This window comes from Bombina bombina, chromosome 8 (assembly GCF_027579735.1).
Source record: "Bombina bombina isolate aBomBom1 chromosome 8, aBomBom1.pri, whole genome shotgun sequence".
Classification (NCBI taxonomy): domain Eukaryota; kingdom Metazoa; phylum Chordata; class Amphibia; order Anura; family Bombinatoridae; genus Bombina; species Bombina bombina.
The window spans coordinates 75,407,972-75,429,531 of NC_069506.1; the positions used below are offsets into that span (position 1 = coordinate 75,407,972).

General features: G+C 39.8%; 1 protein-coding gene across 1 annotated transcript in view; it reads left to right on the forward strand.

The window, feature by feature from the left end:
* CEP104 (centrosomal protein 104) overlaps positions 1–21,560 on the forward strand; it is a 581,941-nt gene that overhangs the window by 64,774 nt on the left and 495,607 nt on the right. Inside the window, 2 exon segments of the mRNA XM_053690408.1 lie at positions 506–661; positions 17,407–17,655. Of these exon segments, the coding sequence (XP_053546383.1) occupies positions 506–661; positions 17,407–17,655 (405 nt within the window).

The window sequence follows — 21,560 nt, forward strand, 5'->3', positions numbered from 1 at the left end:
AAAGTATGCGGGACCAAATTCTCACCTGTTGTTTGCTATAAGGGGAGTATTACTACTGTGCATAATAAACCATATCTTTGCCACTACTGACCCTTGTTCTCAGCAGTTGCTGAAGAAATCTGACATAATTTGTGGTGTTTTACATTAGATTGTCATATGCTATTCTCCAGTTGATTCATTTTTTCTTTCCTTAACATTTGAGGTTTTTTTTTTTTACTGAAGCTTTTTATATTTTTACGTCTTCTGAAGCATTGCTTAGGTGTAGAATTGCTTTTTAGTGTAAGGAAATTGCTACTGATGTAACCTTCTATTCTTTGTCAATTTTTATACCTTATCCTCAATAAAAAATGACCAATAAAAATAAACCATATCTTGCCAATGCATAAAGGGTAGTATAAGAGTTTTTGTTGTTGTTTTTTCTTGATCTGTCTTTTCAACACATAGTTTGATAGTTTTTGTAGCATTTACAGGCAAACAAAGAAATAATCTTGAATGATATTTTCAGGTTGGTGAACGACTAGGTCGCTATGAGGTAGAAAAACGCTGTGCTGTGGAAAAGGAGGATTACGATTTGGCAAAGCAAAAGAAGCAGCAGATGGAGGAATATCGACAGAAAGTTTATCAACAGTTAGAACTTCACGACCTTTTGGATATTGCTCTAGTAAGAAATGTTTTTGGCTTAAGACTTCTTCACTGTAGATATATTTTTCACACACGTCTGTTTCCCTCTTACAAATAACCCTTTACATTCTTGATTTTAAAATATTTTCTCCCCTTTCAAATGAGGGGAAATTATCCCTTTAGTAAAAAAGAGGGGGGGAGATAGGGGATATATAAGCACCTCATGTACCTGTATTGGTTTATTAGACTGAGATGAGCACTGGAATAGTCACCCACCCACTCCATTAAATCAGATTCATAATTCAGATAGAGCGTGCAATTAAAAAAACAAAACATTTCAATATATTTCTATTCTTAAAGAACACCTAAGCTGGCTCTGGATTTTGTCTTGAGCATTAAATGGCAGTAATGTTTGCAACACTATATTGCATTGCCTTCTGGGCATTTTATAATTCTGATTAAGTAGCACACATGAGAAAGAGCGATCTCAGGGTGTTTTAGGGTTTTGTGCTGCAGATTTGGAGAAGTTTATGAGCAGCATAATAAATTTGGTTGCTGGGTTGGTGAGATCAGCTTTCGATGCCTGCAAGTACATCATCTTTTTGTCTTGTGTGTTCAGCAAAGGCAGGGTACCAAGCTCTGGTGGTAGTCTTTCCAGAAGCCATAACTGATTTTGAAGGTTGTTTTGTGTCATGGATACATGCAAAAGGAACTGCTAGATTAATTTACTGTTAAAAGACTGAGACTGACACTGGATGTGTTTGTTGTTGAAAGACATGTACCCTTTATATTGTGAAGAAACTGGTTGTGGCTGGGTATATGGCAATGCTGTGGACAATAATTCTCGTTATTGATTTTGCAACCTTGACAATGTCACAGCAATTTTGCAATACCTACAAGTTTGAGGCCTCCAGAGTTTCAGCCTTGTAACCCTCAGACAGTATCTGGTTGCTAGTTTGGGAGCATGAGTTCTCGATGGGCGATCAATGGGTGGTTTAGAGTTACCATAGGATAATTTGGAAAGCCCTTTAGGTGTTGGTCCTGGGGGGTATGATGGGGATTCCCTTAGGGCAGGGATGGGTAACCTTGGCCCTCCAGATGTTTAAGAACTACATTTTCCATGATGCTTAACTGGACTTTAGATTGCTTAAGAATCATGGGTAATGTATTTCTGAAACATCAGGAGTACCAAGGTTCCCCATCCCTACCTTAGAGGCCTCTTATCTGATGCTTCCTGGATGTCTTGCATTGGGGATGTCCATTTTAATTTGGGTGGACAACAGTGGGTACGTGGTTATGGAGCACAATATAATTGATGTGGTGGCCGGACAGTGTGCCACAATTTAAAGACCTGAGTTGAGCAACATTGGCAATGATTAGCAGAATATACAAGATACTACAAAACAAGTATATGGTAAGAGTTTCAATTATGTAATTACTTGCATTAAAGTGATGGTAACATAAATAGAACCATGCAATACAATCTACATGCTAGTGGGATTTTCTTCAAAAAAGGAAAAACAAAGATTAAATATTTTTCATCCAACAGACACTTTTTCTTTCCTCCACTCTATTCCTTAATCTTTCTGTAGTGTAGTGCTGTATAGAGAGGTCCCTCACCTTCTATAGCTTGCATACATTGAGTGCAGCCGGCCACTGGAAAAGAGGAAGATGAATGGTAGATTTGCAGTTCATCTACAGTCTTAGACATTATCTCCGATAAGTCACAAGGTAAGGTAGGGTCCTGGGCTTGGATTACAATAGGCAGTAGTCCTTCATTACTCCTAATTGGCTGTGACAGCTCAGCTTTTCATTGGCTGTGCTAACTGCAATATCAAAAAGGGGAGAAGTAGCAACAGATCCAATAATATGTAATACATTAAGATTCCAAATATTTTTTGTTACTACAGTGAAACTTCTTGAGAGTCACTTTCCTATAATTCCTAGCTGAGATAGAAAAGGCCCACTTTGACATAAATGTATTTCTTTCTTAAATTATTTCAAACCATCACTTTTATTGTAAAATCATTAGTGAATATTAAAGGGATATTCCGGTAATAATTTAAATGCACACAGATGAATTACATCTTTGAATAGAAAGATATTTGCAATGTATATGAATTAGCAAAAATACTTCTAGTAAAAGTTATCACTGTTTTAGTGTTGGTATTTTTCTCTGCACATGCACGTGAAGCATAGCTACATTTTCTCAGTGCACCAGCATTTTAAATACTGCAGCTGCTCAGAGTGCCAGTCGGGCTTGTATCATGTCAAGAATTAACAAATTGAGTCATTACCAGAACGTACAAACACCTTAAAGGGACACTAAACCCAATGTTTTCCTTTCATGATTCGGATAGAGCAGGCAATTTTAAGCAGCTTTCTAATTTACTCCTATTATAATTTTTTTGTCGTTCTCTTGCTATTTTTATTTAAAAAGCAGGAATGTAAAGCTTAGGAGGCGGCCCATTTTTTGTTCAATACCTGGGTTATGCTTGCTTATTGGTGGCTAAATATATCCACCAATAAGCAAGTGCTATCCATGGTGCTGTACCTAAAATCGTCCGGCTCCTAAGCTTTACATTCCTGCTTTTTAAATAAAGATAGCAAGAGAACAAAGAAAATTTGATATTAGAAGTAAATTAAAAAGTTGCGTAAAATTGCATGCTCTGTCTGAATCGATAAAGAAAAAAAATTGGGTTTAGTGTCCTTTTAAGCTCTCTGAGCAAGTGCTGTGCTTAAAGTGCTGGTGCACAGTGCATACTTAAATACACATTTGAAACAGCTATAGCTTTTCTTAGAAACATTTTTGCTAATACATGTATATTACAAACTGTTTCTATTCAAAACTTAAATGCACTCATGTCAATTCCAATTTTGTCTGGAATGTCCCTTTGAGTACAATATTTTCTCTCAAATCATTTTACTGTGACTTGGAATGAAAAAGCAAATATAATGTTAAATAGTTGTTTACAGCCTAAAAGTATGGACAGTAATTCTGATAGCTAAGACCTACAGACAGCTAATGAATTTTATTTATTTTTTGTTTATTACTGTTATGTATTTAATATAAGAATCGGTTTAGTACTTATGGCTGTTCATTGGTTTGTTTTGTATGTTTACACGCTGTTGGATTCATTTCTTTGACAGGACATTCCAAGAGACTTATCACCCTCTGCTTTAGCTCTCCGATTTCTTGTAAAGTAGCAGAGTGATTTTCTTTAACTCATAATAGCTTTTTAATGACTAGGGAAGAATGATTGGTTTGTGGTAGAATCTATTGCTTCTTACTTGGTATCCAAGACAAAAATCAGAAAAGAGAAATTAAATGTAGTTCAAATTAAATTACAGTTATGATTGTTGCCATGAAACAAAAAAAACATCAGAAAATGTTGTGAACACTTTGCCTAATATTTCATATTTTATACCATTGCTTCTATAAATGTAACCGATTCTGGTTAAACTTTTTGATTCAGCAAGAGAAACCTTATGGATTATAAATGCAGTTGGAAAGTAGAAGGTATCTCTTCAACAAAGAATGGAAGTAAATTGAAAACCCTTTTAAAATTGTATGCTCTGTCTGAATCATAAAATATTTTTTTATGTGTTTCATATCCCCTTAACTTTAAAGGGACATTGTATTAAAAAAAAATCTATCATGTCTATGAAATTGCAGCATTTACACATAAACTATTTTGCTTACAATCTCATTGCTTGTTTTGATATTGTTTTTAATAAAAAGAATTTGATTTTCTTTCCTAAGACATGGAGAGTCCACAATGTCATTCCAATTACTAGTGGGAATATCACTCCTGTCCAGCAGGAGGAGGCAAAGAGCACTACAGCAAAGCTGTTAAAGGGACACTGAACCCAATTTTTTTCTTTTGTGATTCAGATAGAGCATGCAATTTTTAGCAACTTTCTAATTTACTCCTATTATCAAATTGTCTTCATTCTCTTGGTATCTTTATTTGAAATGCAAGAATGTAAGTTTTGATGCCGGCCCGTTTTTGGTGAACAAACTGGGTTGTTCTTGCTGATTGGTGGATAAATTCACCCACCAATAAACAAGTGTTTTCCATGGTTCTGAACCAAAAAAATAGCTTAGATGCCTTCTTTTTAAAATAAAGCAAGAGAACGAAGAAAAATAGGTGTAGATTGGAAAGTTGCTTAAAATTGCATGCTCTATCTTAATCGCGAAAGAAAAAATTTGGGTTCAGTGTCCCTTTAAGTGTCACTCCCCTACCCATAATCCCCAGTCATTCTCTTTGACTCTGTCAATGGAGGAGGGGAAGTTTGATATCTGAAGATATGAATTCCTTTTTGGGTACTTTTCCCTTATAGCAAGGATTTGGTTTTAGCTGAGTCCACGTCAATCTCTTCAGTAGAGTAGTGGTGGCTTTTAAGCAGTTAGGAATTTGTGAGGTGGTCCTTACTTTGTTTCCTAACATATTGCTGCCCTAGTTATAGAAATCCAGAGTTGGTTACTCTGTTCTTTCTTTTTTTACAGGTCTCTGTAAAGAGTATGTGTCCTTTCATGCCTTGTGAGCTTCATTTGCAGTTAATGGGGACATATTTAAAATCCTTCATATAGGATTAATTTTGGCAGAAGGCAGGCATTTTATGTATGTGGATACTAGGGGTTAATTTTCCCTTTATTGGGACCTTTTTCCTCTTTGGGACTAAGTTACAAAATAATTTATTTAGTATGTGTGTGGGGCTTATGTTTTTCTTTTTTTACTGGGCTATATGAATAAACTTAAATTTTGGCAGTTAATTTCTCTGGGCTAACTGACAGACTGCTTGAAGTTTCGTCTGTGTAATTTTAAGCTCCGGTGTTTTAGGCAGAGGGAAACGCGCGCTTTTACTTGTTGCGCAGTTTACTTTTCTTTGCCGGTCATGACTTCCCTCTTCTGTCGGATATCATACGGAGCGGAGCAGCGTCACTGAAATTCAGTCTCTTCTTTGTCGGTCTACTGTATGATCGTTCAAGAGACTTTTGGCAGCCAAAAATTGTGAATAAATGTTACTGTAGGGCACCTCAGTCTGTCTGAGGTGTAGAGGGCCTGATTAGATTTTCTTGTTATTAAATTCTTTTCATAACGTTACTCGGCTGTAGTATAAGAAATCTCTTCAAGTGTCTAAAGTAATTTGGGGAATTTTTTGTCTTTTATTATGGACATGGATCAAGACTCTGTGTCTTTTGACAAATGTTTGTTATGCCTAGAGGCACAAATTGTTTTGCCTATGCAATTCTGTGCTGCATGCTTAGCTAGAACTCTTCAATTTAAAGATACATTGTTGCCCTCTGAGCCCAATGTCTCTCAAGATGATGCTGTTCAGGCAATGCCACAGCTTTCTCCTCAAGCGTCCCAAGCCTCATTGGTGTCACATACAGTGCCCTGCGGTTCCTCTCAGCCTTCTGGAGGCGTATATTTGCCTGTAGATTTTGCTGCACAGATATCTTCTTGGTATCTGCGGCTTTCTCTGCTTTTCCTGCATTGGGGAAACGCAAGAGGAAAACTAAACATTTTTCTCCTGTTAAGTGTAGTCAGTCCACGGGTCATCCATTACTTATGGGATTATATCTCCTCCCCAACAGGAAGTGCAAGAGGATCACCCAAGCAGAGCTGCTATATAGCTCCTCCCCTCTACGTCATACCCAGTCATTATCTTGCACCTAACTAATAGATAGGACGTGTGAGAGGACTGTGGTTATTAAAATTAGTTTTTATATCTTCAATCAAAAGTTTGTTATTTTAAACAGCACCGGAGTGTGTTGTTTTTTCTCAGGCAGCATTAGAAGAAGAATCTACCTGAGTTTATGTATGATCTTAGCGGTCGTAACTAAGATCCATTTGCTGTTCTCGGCCATTCTGAGGAGTGAGGTAACTTCAGATCAGGGGACAGCGGGCAGGGTTCACCTGCAAGGAGGTATGTTGCAGTATATTATTTTCTAAGGAATGGAATTGACTGAGAAAATACTGCTAATACCCATATAATGTAAGTGCAGCCTTAAATGCAGTAATAGCGACTGGTATCAGGCTGATATGTATGTATGTTACACTGAGGTATTTCTGGGGAATGGAACTTCACTAAGAAAATACTGTGTACATTTAACTTATATTTGAGCCCCCACTGCAGTGTAAGCGACTAGCAGCAGGCTTATTAGTATCATTTCATAATTTTATTTTAAAACGTTTTACTGGCATGTTAATCGTTTTTCTCTGAGGTACTTGGTGATAAAAAATTTTTGGGCATTATTTTTCCACATGGCTGTCGTTTATTTATGAATAAATTCAGTTTGCTGAGCTTCCCCACTGTTATAATATGAGTGGGAGGGGCCTATTTTGGCGCTTTCTTGCGCAGTAAGAATTCACTCACAGTCTCCCTATTCCTTCCTCCATGATCCAGGACGTCTCTACAGAGCCCAGGGGTCTCCAAAACTAGTTTTGAGGGAGGTAATCACTCACAGCAGACCTGTGAGACTGTGCTTTTGACTGTGATAAAACGTTTTATATTCTGTTATCCGTTTTTTGGGTATTAAGGGGTTAATCATCCATTTGCTGGTGGGTGCAATCCTTTGCTAACTTATTGCATTTATTGTGAAAATTTGGTTGCTATAACAAATTTGGTTCATTGTAATTCAACTGTGACAGTTTATTAGTGTTTCTTAAAGGCACAGTAACGTTTTTTATATTGCTTGTAAATTTATTTCAAAAGTTTTTTCCAAGCTTGCTAGTTTCATTGCTAGTCTGTTAAACATGTCTGACACAGAGGAAACTCTTTGTGCAATATGTTTAAAGGCCAATGTGGAGCCCAATAGAAATTTGTGTACTAATTGCATTGATGCTACTTTAAATAAAAGTGTACATGTAAAGAAAATTTCACCAGACAACGAGGGGGAAGTTATGCCGACTAACTCTCCTCACGTGTCAGTACCTGCGTCTCCCGCTCGTGCGTGATATTGTGGCGCCAAGTACATCAGGGCGGCCCATACAAATCACTTTGCATGACATGGCTAATGTTATGACTGAAGTATTATCTAAATTGCCAGAAATTAGGGGTAAACGCGACCACTCTGGGGTGAGAACAGAGTGCGCTGATAATATTAGAGCCATGACTGATACTGCGTCACAATATGCAGAACATGAGGACGGAGAGCTTCATTCTGTGGGTGACGGATCTGATCCAAGTAAACTGGACTCAGACATTTCAAATTTTAAATTTAAGCTTGAGAACCTCCGTGTATTGCTAGGGGAGGTATTAGCGGCTCTGAATGATTGTAACACGGTTGCAATTCCAGAGAAAATGTGTAGGCTGGATAGATACTATGCGGTACCGGTGTGTACTGATGTTTTTCCTATACCTAAGAGGCTTACAGAAATTATTAACATGGAGTGGGATAGACCCGATGTGCCTTTTTCACCCCCTCCTATATTTAGAAAAATGTTTCCAATAGACGCCACCACACAGGACTTATGGCAGACGGTCCCTAAGGTGGAGGGAGCAGTTTCTACTCTGGCTAAGCGCACCACTATCCCGGTGGAGGATAGCTGTGCTTTTTCAGATCCAATGGATAAAAAGTTAGAGGGTTACCTTAAGAAAATGTTTGTTCAACAAGGTTTTATATTACAACCCCTTGCATGCATTGCGCCTGTCACGGCTGCGGCGGCATTCTGGTTTGAGTCTCTGGAAGAGACCATTAACTCAGTTACATTGGATGAAATTACAGACAAGCTTAGAGTACTTAAGCTAGCCAATTCATTTATTTCCGATGCCGTAGTACACTTAATTAAACTTACGGCTAAGAATTCAGGATTCGCCATTCAAGCGCGCAGAGCACTGTGGCTTAAATCTTGGTCAGCCGATGTAACCTCTAAATCTAAATTGCTTAACATACCTTTCAAAGGGCAGACATTATTCAGGCCCGGTTTGAAAGAAATTATCGCTGACATTACTGGAGGTAAGGGTCATGCCCTGCCTCAAGACAGAGCCAAACCAAGGGCTAGACAGTCTAATTTTCGTGCCTTTCGTAACTTCAAGGCAGGAGCAGCATCAACTTCCTCAGCTCCAAAGCAGGAAGGAACTGTTGCTCGCTACAGACAGGGCTGGAAACCTAACCAGTCCTGGAACAAGGGCAAGCAGGCCAGAAAGCCTGCTGCTGCCCCTAAGACAGCATGAAGTGAGGGCCCCCGATCCGGAAACGGATCTAGTGGGGGGCAGACTTTCTCTCTTCGCCCAGGCTTGGGCAAGAGATGTCCAGGATCCCTGGGCTTTAGAGATCATATCTCAGGGATATCTTCTGGACTTCAAAGCTTCTCCTCCAAAAGGGAGATTTCATCTTTCAAGGCTGTCAGCAAACCAGCTAAAGAGAGAAGCGTTTCTACGCTGTGTACAAGACCTTTTACTAATGGGAGTGATCCATCCAGTTCCGCGGTCGGAACACGGACAAGGGTTTTACTCAAATCTGTTTGTGGTTCCCAAAAAAGAGGGAACCTTCAGACCAATTTTGGACTTAAAGATCCTAAACAAATTCCTAAGAGTTCCATCGTTCAAAATGGAGACTATTCGGACAATCTTACCTATGATCCAAAGGGGTCAATACATGACCACAGTGGATTTAAAGGATGCCTACCTCCACATACCGATTCACAAGGATCATTATCGGTACCTAAGGTTTGCCTTCCTAGACAGGCATTACCAGTTTGTAGCTCTTCCCTTCGGGTTAGCCACGGCTCCAAGAATCTTTACAAAGGTTCTGGGCTCTCTTCTGGCGATACTAAGACCGCGAGGAATTTCGGTAGCTCCGTACCTAGACGACATTCTGATACAAGCGTCAAGTTTCCAGACTGCCAAGTCTCATACAGAGTTGGTTCTGGCATTTCTAAGGTCGCATGGGTGGAAGGTGAACGTAGAAAAGAGTTCTCTAAGGCCACTCACAAGAGTTCCTTTCTTGGGGACTCTTATAGATTCTGTAGAAATGAAAATTTACCTGACAGAAGACAGGTTAACAAAACTTCTAAATGCTTGCCGTGTCCTTCATTCCATTCAACACCCGTCAGTGGCTCAATGCATGGAGGTAATCGGCTTAATGGTAGCGTCAATGGACATAGTACCTTTTGCACGCCTGCATCTCAGACCACTACAATTGTGCATGCTAAGTCAGTGGAATGGGGATTACTCAGATTTGTCCCCTACTCTGAATCTGGATCAAGAGACCAGAGATTCTCTTCTATGGTGGATTTTTCGGCCACATCTGTCCAGGGGGATGCCCTTCAGCAGGCCAGACTGGACAATTGTAACAACAGACGCCAGCCTACTAGGTTGGGGCGCTGTCTGGAATTCCCTGAAGGCTCAGGGATCATGGACTCAGGAGGAGAGTCTCCTTCCAATAAACATTCTGGAATTGAGAGCAGTTCTCAATGCTCTTCTGGCTTGGCCTCAGCTAGCAACTCTGAGGTTCATCAGGTTCCAGTCGGACAACATCACGACTGTGGCTTACATCAACCATCAGGGAGGGACAAGGAGTTCCCTAGCGATGATGGAAGTCTCAAAGATAATTCGCTGGGCAGAGTCTCACTCTTGCCACCTGTCAGCGATCCACATCCCAGGCGTGGAGAACTGGGAGGCGGATTTCCTAAGTCGCCAGACTTTTCATCCGGGGGAGTGGGAACTTCACCCGGAGGTATTTGCACAACTGCTTCGGCGTTGGAGCAAACCAGATCTGGATCTCATGGCGTCTCGCCAGAACGCCAAGCTTCCTTGTTACAGATCAAGATCCAGGGACCCGGAAGCGGTTCTGATAGATGCTCTGACAGCACCTTGGGTCTTCAACATGGCTTATGTGTTTCCACCCTTCCCGATACTTCCTCGTTTGATTGCCAGGATCAAGCAGGAGAGAGCATCGGTGATTCTAATAGCGCCTGCGTGGCCACGCAGGACCTGGTATGCAGATCTAGTGGACATGTCGTCCTGTCCACCATGGTCTCTGCCTCTGAGACAGGACCTTCTGGTTCAGGGTCCTTTCAAACATCCAAATCTAATTTCTCTGAGGCTGACTGCATGGAGATTGAACGCTTGATTCTATCAAAGCGTGGATTCTCGGAGTCCGTGATTGATACCTTAATACAGGCTAGGAAACCTGTTACCAGGAAAATTTACCATACAATATGGCGTAAATACTTACATTGGTGCGAATCCAAGAGTTACTCATGGAGTAAGGTTAGGATTCCTAGGATATTGTCTTTTCTACAAGAAGGCTTAGAAAAGGGTTTATCTGCTAGTTCGTTAAAGGGACAGATCTCAGCTCTGTCCATTCTTTTGCACAAGCGTCTGTCAGAAGTTCCAGACGTTCAGGCTTTTTGTCAGGCTTTGGCCAGGATTAAGCCTGTGTTTAAAACTGTTGCTCCGCCATGGAGCTTAAACTTAGTTCTTAATGTTTTACAGGGTGTTCCGTTTGAACCCCTTCATTCCATTGATATCAAGCTGTTATCTTGGAAAGTTCTGTTCCTAATGGCTATTTCCTCGGCTCGAAGAGTCTCTGAGTTATCAGCCTTACATTGTGATTCCCCTTATCTGATTTTTCATTCAGACAAGGTAGTTCTGCGTACTAAACCTGGGTTCTTACCTAAGGCAGGTCTAAATTTTAAATTAAACTCCAGTCACCACTGCACCCTATAGTTTCTCCTTTCTCGTTTGGTTTTGGTCGAATGACTGGGTATGACGTAGAGGGGAGGAGCTATATAGCAGCTCTGCTTGGGTGATCCTCTTGCACTTCCTGTTGGGTAGGAGATATAATCCCATAAGTAATGGATGACCCTTGGACTGACTACACTACAGGAGAAAGGAATTTATCAGGTAAGCATAAATTATGTTTTCAGAGTGTAAGGTGTCTGCTGCTACTCAGGTGGCCCTCCTTCATAGGTCTGATGGGGAGGATATTGGCGAAATCTCAGATTCGGACAGTATAATTCCTTCATCTGATACTGAAGAAGTAAACTTCAGATTTAAGCTTGAAAACCTTTGTGTACTGTTAAAGGAGGTATTGGCTACTTTGGACGACTCCGATACTTCTGTCGTTGTCAACCCTAAAAAATCTAGTAAGCTTAACAAATACTATGATGTTCCTTCCTCTGTGGAAGTGTTTCCTGTTCCAGACCATGTGATCGAGATTATTTCACAGGAATGGGAGAAACCAGGGATACCTTTCTCCCCGTCTCCCATTTTTAAAAAGATGTTTCCTGTTGCTGACTCCATTAAAGATTCATGGTGCATGGTGCCTAAAGTAGAAGAGGCTATTTCTACTCTGGCTAAGAGAACTACAATCCCTATAGAGGATAGCTGCTCTTTTAAGGATCCCATGGACAAGAAGCTGGAGGCTTGTGTATGTTCATCAGGGTCTTCAATGGCAACCTGCAGTTTGTATTGCCACAGTAGCAAGTGCTGCATCTTATTGGTGCAATGTCTTGTCTGAATCAATTTTAGTTGAGACTCCGTTAGAAGAGATCCAAGATAGGATTAAAGCTCTCAAATTAACCAATTCCTTTATTTCTGATGCTAACACGCAAGTTATTAGACTGAGAGCCAAGATGTCTGGCTTCACCGTCCTAGCCCGCAGGGCTTTGTGGCTAAAATCTTGGTCAGCTGATGTTACCTACAAGTCCAAACTTCTGGCGCTTCCTTACAAGGGTAAAATCTTGTTTGGACCTGGTCTGGCAGAAATAATCTACCACAAGAAGAACAGACCTAAAGGACGTAAAAGTAATTTTCATTCCTTTCGTAACTTCAAAGGTCAAAAGTCTTCCTCTCCCTCTTCCAAGCAGGAGCAGTCCAAGTCTTCTTGGAAACCCAATCAGTCTTGGAACAAGGGGAAGCAATCTTAGAAACCCTCTGCTGAGTCTAAGTCAGCATGAAAGGGTTTGCCTCCGGTCCGGGATTGGATCAAGTGGGGGGCAGACTTTCCCTGTTTTGTCAAGCGTGGATATGAGATGTCCCAGATCCTTGGGCTGTGGATATAGTATCTCAGGGTTACACAATAGAATTCAAATCTTGCCCTCCCAGGGGCAGATTCCACCTCTCAAGATTATCTACAGACCAGGTAAAAGAGAGGCATTCTTGAACTGCGTTCAGGACCTTTTCTCCCTGGGAGTGATTGTTCCAGTTCCACTAAGGGAACAGGGTCTAGGTTTTTACTTAAATCTGTTTGTGGTTCCCAAAAAAGAGGTAACTTTTCGACCCATTTTAAATCTGAAGTGTCTCAACAAGTTTCTCAGGGTACCGTCCTTCAAAATGGAAATCTTTCGTTCCATTCTTCCTTTGGTCCAAGAGGGTCAGTTCATGATGACCATAGACCTGAAGGACACGTATCTTTATGTTCCCATCCACAAGGATCATCAAAAGTTCCTCAGATTTGCCTTTCTAGACAAACACTTTCAGTTTGTGGCTCTTCTGTTTGGCCTTGCCACAGCTCCCATAATTTTCTTAAAGGTTCTGGGGGCTCTCTTGGCAGTGATCAGGTCTTGGGAAATTGCAGTGGCACCATACCTGGACGACATATTGGTTCAGGCACCATCTTTTCAACAAGCAAACTCTCATACAGAGATCTTGTTGTCTTTTCTACGTTCCCATGGATGGAAAGTAAATCTGGAAAAGAGTTCCCTAGTAGATTCCCTATCGGGTCAGAAAAGCCAAAATTCTATCCTCTTGCCTCTCGCTACAGTCTACTGTTCGGCCATCAGTGGCTTAATGCACGGAGGTAATTGGTCTGATGGTCTCTTCCATGCACTTCATTCCCTTTGCTCGATTCCATTTGAGGGCTCTGCAATGATGCATGCTCAGACAATGAAACAGAAACCATAAGGATCTGTCTCAGAGGATAGATCTAGACCAGTCAGCCAGAGACTCTGCCCTGTGGTGGCTTTCTCAGGAGCATCTGTCTCAGTGCACATGCTTCCAGAGACCTTCCTGGGTGATCGTGACCATGGACGCCAGCCTGCTAGGCTGGGGAGCAGTCTGGGACTATGGACTCGGGAGGAGTCTGCTCTCCCCATAAATATCTTGGAATTGAGAGTGATTTACAGTGCTTGGCCTCAATTGACCTTAGCCCGGTTTATCAGGTTTCAGTCGGACAACATCACCTCAGTGGCTTACATCAGCCACCAGGGAGGAACTCAGAGTTCCTTAGCCATGAAGGAGGTGGCACGGATTATTCAGTGGGCGGTAGCTCACAATTGTTGTCTGTCATCCACATTCCTGGAGTGGAAAACTGAGAAGCGGATTTCCTGTGCATACAGACATTTCAGCCCGGGGAGTAGGCTCTCCATCTAGAGGTGTTCTTCAGGTTAACCCTCAAGTGGGGGCATACCGGAGTTGGATCTGATGGCGCCTCAACAAAACGCCAAGCTTCCAAGGTAGCATACCTGTTTCCTCCGTTTGCGCACCTTCCACGAATCATTGCTCATATCAAACGGGAGAGAGCGTTGGTAATTCTAATAGCTCCTGCATGGCCTTGCAGAATCTGATATGCAGACCTAGTGAAGATGTCATCTCTTCCACTTTGGAGGTTACCTCTGAGGAAGGACCTTCTAACTCGCGGTCCATTCTTCCATCCAAATATTGTTTCTCTGAAGCTGACTGCTTGGAGATTGAATGCTTAGTTCTGGCTAAGCATGGGTTTTCTGAGTCGGTCATTGAGACCATGATCCAGGCTCGCAAGCCTGTTATTTGTAAAATTTACCATAAAGTATGGTGTAAGTACCTTTATTGGTGTGAATCAAAGGGCTACTCTTGGAGTAGCGTCAGGATTCCTAGAATTTTGTCCTTTCTCCAGGAAGCTCTGGAGAAAGGATTGTCAGTCAGTTCTCTGAAAGGTCAGATTTCTGCATCATCTATTCTTTTACATAAGCGTCTGGTGGATGTGCCAGATGTTCAGTCTTTTTATCAGGCCCTGGTCAGAATCAGGCCTGTGTTTATACCTGTTGCTCCCCCTTGGAGCCTTAACCTTGTTCTTAATGTTTTGCAGCAGGCTTCGTTTGAGCCAATGCATTCCATAGATATTATTAGGTTATCTTGGAAGGTTTTATTTCTTAAATATCTCTTCTGTTCGGAGAGTTTCGGAACTCTCGGCTTTGCATTGTGATTCTTCTTACCTTATCTTTCATGTGGATAAGGCAGTTCTTCGTACTAAATTGGGATTTCTCCCTAAAGTGGTTTCGGATAGAAATATTAATCAGGAAATTGTTGTTCCTTCTTTCTGTCCCAATCCTTCTTCTCATAAAGAACGTCTGTTGCACAACTTGGATGTTGTGCATGCTCTACAATTCTACCTACAGGCGACTAAGGATTTTCACCAGTCTTCTGCCCTGTTTGTTTGTTTCTCAGGAAAGCGTAAGGTTCAGAAGGCTACCGCTACTTCTCTTTCCCTCTGGTTGATAAGTATTATTTGCTTTGCTTGTGAGACTGCTGGTCAGCAGCCTCCTGAGAGAATTACTGCTCATTTCACTAGGGCTGTCTCCTCTTTTTGGACTTTCAAAAATGAAGCTTCTGTGGAACAGATTTGCAAGGCTGCAACTTGGTCCTCTCTGCATACTTTTTCCAAATTGAACAAATTTGATACTTTTGCCTCGGCCGAGGCCTCTTTTGGAAGAAAGGTTCTTCTAGCGGTGGTGCCTTCTGTTAAGGTCTATAAGAACAGGAGAAGTGGACCGAGCGCTACACCCAGGGCCTTAAGCTTACTAACTATATAGCCTCCTAGTAGGCTAACAATATAAAAGTTAAAATGTGGAGAGAGTAAGTGCTAAAAAGCTTAAAAGGCTAGTAAAAAGTACATTTTAATACATATAAAAATTTACAAATGGCAATCAGACGCATGGATCCATGTCTGACTTAACAAAAAAATATATAATAAACAAATCTAAAAGTATCTAAAAATATCCAATGGAGTAAAGCATGTGGCGCTTACTTAGTGAGCCAGTGATGAGGAGTTAGAAGGACATGTACATTCAATAATATAAACAACCTAAGTGAGTGATTGAGTGCACACAATAGCTGTCAACAAAGAAAAATAGCGTTCACAAAAAATAGTGTTCACAAAAATTGGCGTACATAAAAAATGTTCAAATGTTCAACCAGTTATATGTAAGTGAATCCAGTAGTGTTTCCTCCAAAGTGACGTGTATAAATATAACGTGAAGTCAATAATAGTAGAATGTAAACGTTGAGTGGGTCAAATTATTGTGGTTCAGCTTCTAAATTAAAAAATTGTAAATCCGTGAGATGTATATAAATAAAAATAAAAATAACTTGTGAAAAAATCCACGTGGAAAACTTGAATTCAAATGATAAACAAAGGTCAAAAATCAAAAGACAAAAATAAAAAGACAAAAATAAAAAATCGGTGATTAATATTAACAAGCACTAAAAATCTAGTGAAAACAAATCCTTAATTCAGATGTTTAAAAATCCTTGGTAAGATCCATAACAAACAAATACATCGATAAAATACCTAAAAGGGAACAAAAGAGAAACAAATAGTGCAACACTGTATATGATATATAATATAGGTAATTAAAACCAAGCTCACCAGTATGCCAACGCGTTTCGGTCTAGACTAGGCCTTCCTCAAGACAGATGCTCCTCTCCAGATGCAAATGTTCCCAAATCCAAACATTTTTCAGCCCCCAGCACTTTAGATAAAGGGTTTTCTACCTGTATCACTTTTCAATAAAAAAAATAAATTTAAAATAAAAATGTTATGTAGCATAAAATTAACCAATGGCAGTAAAAAATGCACAAATCATCTGCAAATATTCTTCAGCAGAAAATAGTAGGTGTCACACTCCTGTGTAACTTATTCAATAAAGGACAATGTTAAAAACAAACACAATTGAGTTAAAGGGACAGTCTAGGCCAAAATAAACTTTCATGATTCAGATAGAGCATGTAATTTTAAACAATTTTCCAATTAACTTTTATCACCAATTTTGCTTTGTTCTCTTGATATTCTTAGTTGAAAGCTTAACCTAGGAGGTTCATATGCTAATTTCTTAGACCTTGAAGCCCACCTCTTTCAGATTGCATTTTAACAGTTTTTAACCACTAGAGGGTGTTAGTTCACGTATTTCATATAGATAACACTGTGCTCGTGCATGAGAAGTTATCTGGGAGCAGGCACTGATTGGCTAGACTGCAAGCCCGTCAAAAGAACTGAAATAAAGGGGCAGTTTGCAGAGGCTTAGATACAAGATAATCACAGAGGTTAAAAGTATATTATTATAACTGTGTTGGTTATGCAAAACTGGGGAATGGGTAATAAAGGGATTATCTATCTTTTAAAACAATAACAATTCTGGTGTAGACTGTCCCTTTAAAAAAACAATTTATCTTAAAGTCTATGTGTACTTTAAGCGGTTTTACCACATGCTAAGTTATATGGATTTCGAGCTCCTTAGAGAGGGACTGTGAAGTCAAAATGAAACTTTCATGATTTAGTTAGATACTTTTATTATCAAATATGGTTTGTTCTCTTGGTATATTTTGTTACAGAAAAAACCTAAGTATTCTTATAGGAGCTCAGAAGTGTGCATGTATCTTTAGTAATCTATGGCAGGCGTGTTTGCAGCAGTGTTTAACATTGCTGTAAACATTGTTGAAACACTACTGCCATCTATCTATCTACCCATAAGTGTTCATAATTGTATCATTTATACCAATTAATCTCTTATTTTGCCATCTAAATGTATTAATTTCCATTTGATTAATTTGTTTCCTCTTCCTTTAAATTAGTTAAGAAGAGCGCCTGAAACAATGTTGGAACCTCTGGATCATCCATCCAGTCCTCAGCCTCAAAAAATCGTTAGCTCACCTCATCTAGAGAAAGAGAAAAGCACAGAAAAGAAGACCAAAAAAGAACGCCAAATTATTCCAGAGACGCCACCAAAAATGTCCTCTCCAAAACCGATTCCAGTTTCCAAACAAAGGTCGCCATCTCCTCCTCCAGCTCCATCTCCAGTACCACCTGCCCCAAGTATAATTGTAAGTTACGCATAAGATAAACAGTGAACATTCGGTTTTTATTGCATTCCTATACATTTAAAGGTATAGTCTGTTCAAAATTAAACTTTTATGATTCAGTTAGAGCATGCAATTTTAAGCACTTTTCTTATTTACTTATTTACACCAATCATCAAACGCTACCTAGGTGCTAAACCAAAAATGGTCTGGCTCCTAAGCTTACATTTTCAATTAAAGATACCAAGAGAACAAACAAAAACTGATAATAGGAGTAAATTAGAAAGCTGCTTAACCCCTTAACGTTATGCCCTTAACGACCAGCAACGTACCCCGTCCTGGGCTTCTCTCTGCCGCGAGTGGGGCACTGCAGAAATAGAGTTGCAGTGTTTCCGATGCAGAGAGGGTCGCTGTGTGGGGGATCAGGGAGGTTGGGAGGTAAGGTGGGAAACTACCCTGCAGAAAATATATATAAAAAAAAAACAAATAAATAAAAAAACAAAACAAATTATTGTTATACTGGCAGACTTTCTGCCAGTACTTAAGATGGGGGTGACCTTTGGGGTGTGGGGGAGGGAAGAGAGCTATTTGAGAGGGGTCAAGGAGGGATCAGGGGGTGGGATGTGTCAGGTGTGAGGCTGATCTCTACACTAAAGCTGAAATTAACCCTACAAGCTACCTAATTAACCCATTCACTGGTGGGCATAATACATGTGTGGCCTTCTAATTACCAAAAAGCAATACCATATATGTCTGCTATTACTGAACAAAGTGGATCCCAGAGAAGCATTTACAGCCATTTGTGCCATGATTTCACAAGCTATTTGTAAATAATTTCAGTGAGAAATCTAAAATTGTGATAAAGTTATCGTTTTTTTTTTTTTTTATTTGATCGCATTTGGCGGTGACATGGTGGCAAAATGGGCCTAGATCAATACTTTGGGTTGTCTACTAAAAAAAAAATAATATAGTTTTCATAGATAAATATAAAAAATGGCTCTTCTGTTTAAATGTAGTGATTGCAAAAATGCTCTGGTCTTTTGGGGAAGTTTTTGTCTGAAATGCCCGGTCCTTAAGGGGTTCAAATTGCTTGCTTTATCTGAATCATGAAAGTTTACTTTTGACTAGACTTTCCCTTTAATTTGCATAGAGAAACCCATCTGTACCAAAACTTTTCTTTTAATAATACTTGGTAGTTATCAAACCAAGACCACATTTATCACCGTAATCATCTTGATTGTGTTGATGTTTTTGCACACAAAGTGCCATTGTGTAGCTTCATAGTGTATTGATAAAACTCGTGACCATAGTCGTCCTTGAAAAAATAAAATAAAAAAAATAGGTTATAAAATAGAACCCATAAAACACATTATTAGGGTTAAATCTATGTGTTCCTAACTTGCCTACGTTTGTCCTTTTATATAATTAGACTTTAGGTAATAGCCTGTGGAAAAGGATGGTCAGAGTTGTTCTCTATTATGTGGTGGTCCCTGCAGGGCATCCTGATGAAATTATTCACAAAGCATTATGCTTTACATGTTTTCAGTGCAGAATTGTGCTGTAGTCATCACTCTGAATGCTGATCCTTGGTTGCAAGAGAGGACTCTATCACACTGTAAAGCTCTGTGTTGCAAACCTACTTGCCTACTACTGCTTATTATTTAAAGGGAGGATGTCCCCTTAACTGCTTTGGTGTGGGACATTTTAAATATGACTTTTTAAAGGGACAGTGAACTACTGGGAACAACTATAGTAGTATAGTTACTATTTATCATGCTACTGATTAGTGCTGGTTAGGGACGTTCTGCATCTTCACACTGGGCGCCACCATCTTGGAGTTTAAGTATTATACCCTGTAACAGAAGAGGTGCGTATTCACAGATCGGTGATATTGTTGTTTTCTTGACAAAGTGTACTGCGCCTTCAGTATAGAGTGCACAATACATAGCAGGAGCTGTATGTGATGTACAGCCGTCAAAAAAACAGAAACATCACTGATCTGTGAAAGTGCACAGGATGCAACTTATACACCTGTTACAAGACGGCGGGGACAGACCTTTACCAACTGACATCTGTAATGGGTTAAAATAAGAGAACGGCTTTAAAGACAGTGGCAGGTACAGGAGGATAAACAATACTATGGTGAGAAGTAACCCTACTTCTGTAGTTGTACCCAGCAGTTTAATGTCCCTTTTTAAATTTGACATTTTGCTTCTTTCCAAATGTTTATCATTACTAGGTGTATAAGATTTCTTCTGTTAAGTGTGATCAGTCCACGGGTCATCATTACTTGTGGGATATTAACTGCTCCCCTACAGGAAGTGCAAGAGGATTCACCCAGCAGAGTTGCTATATAGCTCCTCCCCTCTACGTCACCTCCAGTCATTCTCTTGCACCCAACGACTAGATAGGATGTGTGAGAGGACTATGGTGATATATTTAGTTTTTATATCTTCAATCAAAAGTTTGTTATTTTATAATAGCACCGGAGTGTGTTATTCCTTCTCTGGTAGAATTTGAAGAAGAATCTACCTGAGTTTTTCTATGATTTTAGCCGGAATAGTTAAGATCATATTGCTGTTTCTCGGCCATCTGAGGAGAGGTAAACTTCAGATCAGGGGACAGCAGGCAGATTAATCTGCAAAGAGGTATGTAGCAGTTTATTATTTTCTGACATGGAATTGATGAGAAAATCCTGCCATACCGTTATAATGTAAACTCAGCCTTGAATGCAGTAGATGTAGCTGATATCAGGCTGTCATGTATGTATATTTTACACTTCAGTTTTCTGGGAAATGGTACTTCTCTGGCTTTTAAACTGTATACATAGACTTAACCTATTTTGCAGGGACTTGCAATAGGTTTTAAATGACAATTAATTATTGAGGTAAAACGTTTTTTTGCTGGCATGTAAAAACGTTTTTTTCTCTGAGGTACTGGGTGAAAAAATGTTTTGGGCACTTTTTTTCCACTTGGCAATAGTTTTGATTTAAATTAGAGCAGTTCACTGATCCCTCTCACTGTTATGTGTGTGGGGGAGGGGCCATTTTGGTGCTTTCACTATGCATCAGAAAAACTCAGTCAGAGGTTCATTTTCTTCCTGCATGATCCGGTTCATCTCTACAGAGTTCAGGGATCTCAAGAGTCTTTTTTGAGGGAAGTAATCATTCACAGCAGAGCTGTGCTGATTGTATTGACTGTGATATAAAAAACGTTTATTTGTGTATTTTTTTTCTGCTGCCTGGGTTAGTTATCATTTGCTGAGGGGAACAATCCTTTGCTAAAACTGTATATTCTGACAAAGATTGATGCTATAACTTAATTATTTTATCTGTTATAATATTTTCTGTGCTTCTTAAAGGCACAGTTCGTTTTCATATTATTTGTAAATTACTTTGAAAAGTATTTCCAAGTTGCTGTTTATTTGCTAGTGTGTTAAACATGTCTGATTCAGAGGAATATCTCTGTGCTATATGTGTTAATGCCAAAGTGGAGCCCAATAGAAATTTATGTACTAAATGTATTGATGCTACTTTAAAAAATAGTCAATCTGTACAAATTGAACATATTTCACCAAACAACGAGGGGAGAGTTATGCCGACTAACTCGCCTCACGTGTCAGTACCTGCATCTCCCGCTCAGGAGGTGCGTGATATTGTAGCGCCGAGTGCATCTGGGCGGCCATTACAAATCACATTACAAGATATGGCTACTGTTATGACTGAAGTTTTGGCTAAACTACCAGAACTAAGAGGTAAACGTGATCACTCTGGGATGAGAACAGAGTGCGCTGATAATGCAAGGGCCATGTCTGATACTGCGTCACAGTTTGCAGAACGTGAAGACGGAGAGCTTCATTCTGTGGGTGACGGTTCTGATCCAAATAAACTGGACTCAGACATTTCAAATTTTAAATTTAAGCTTGAGAA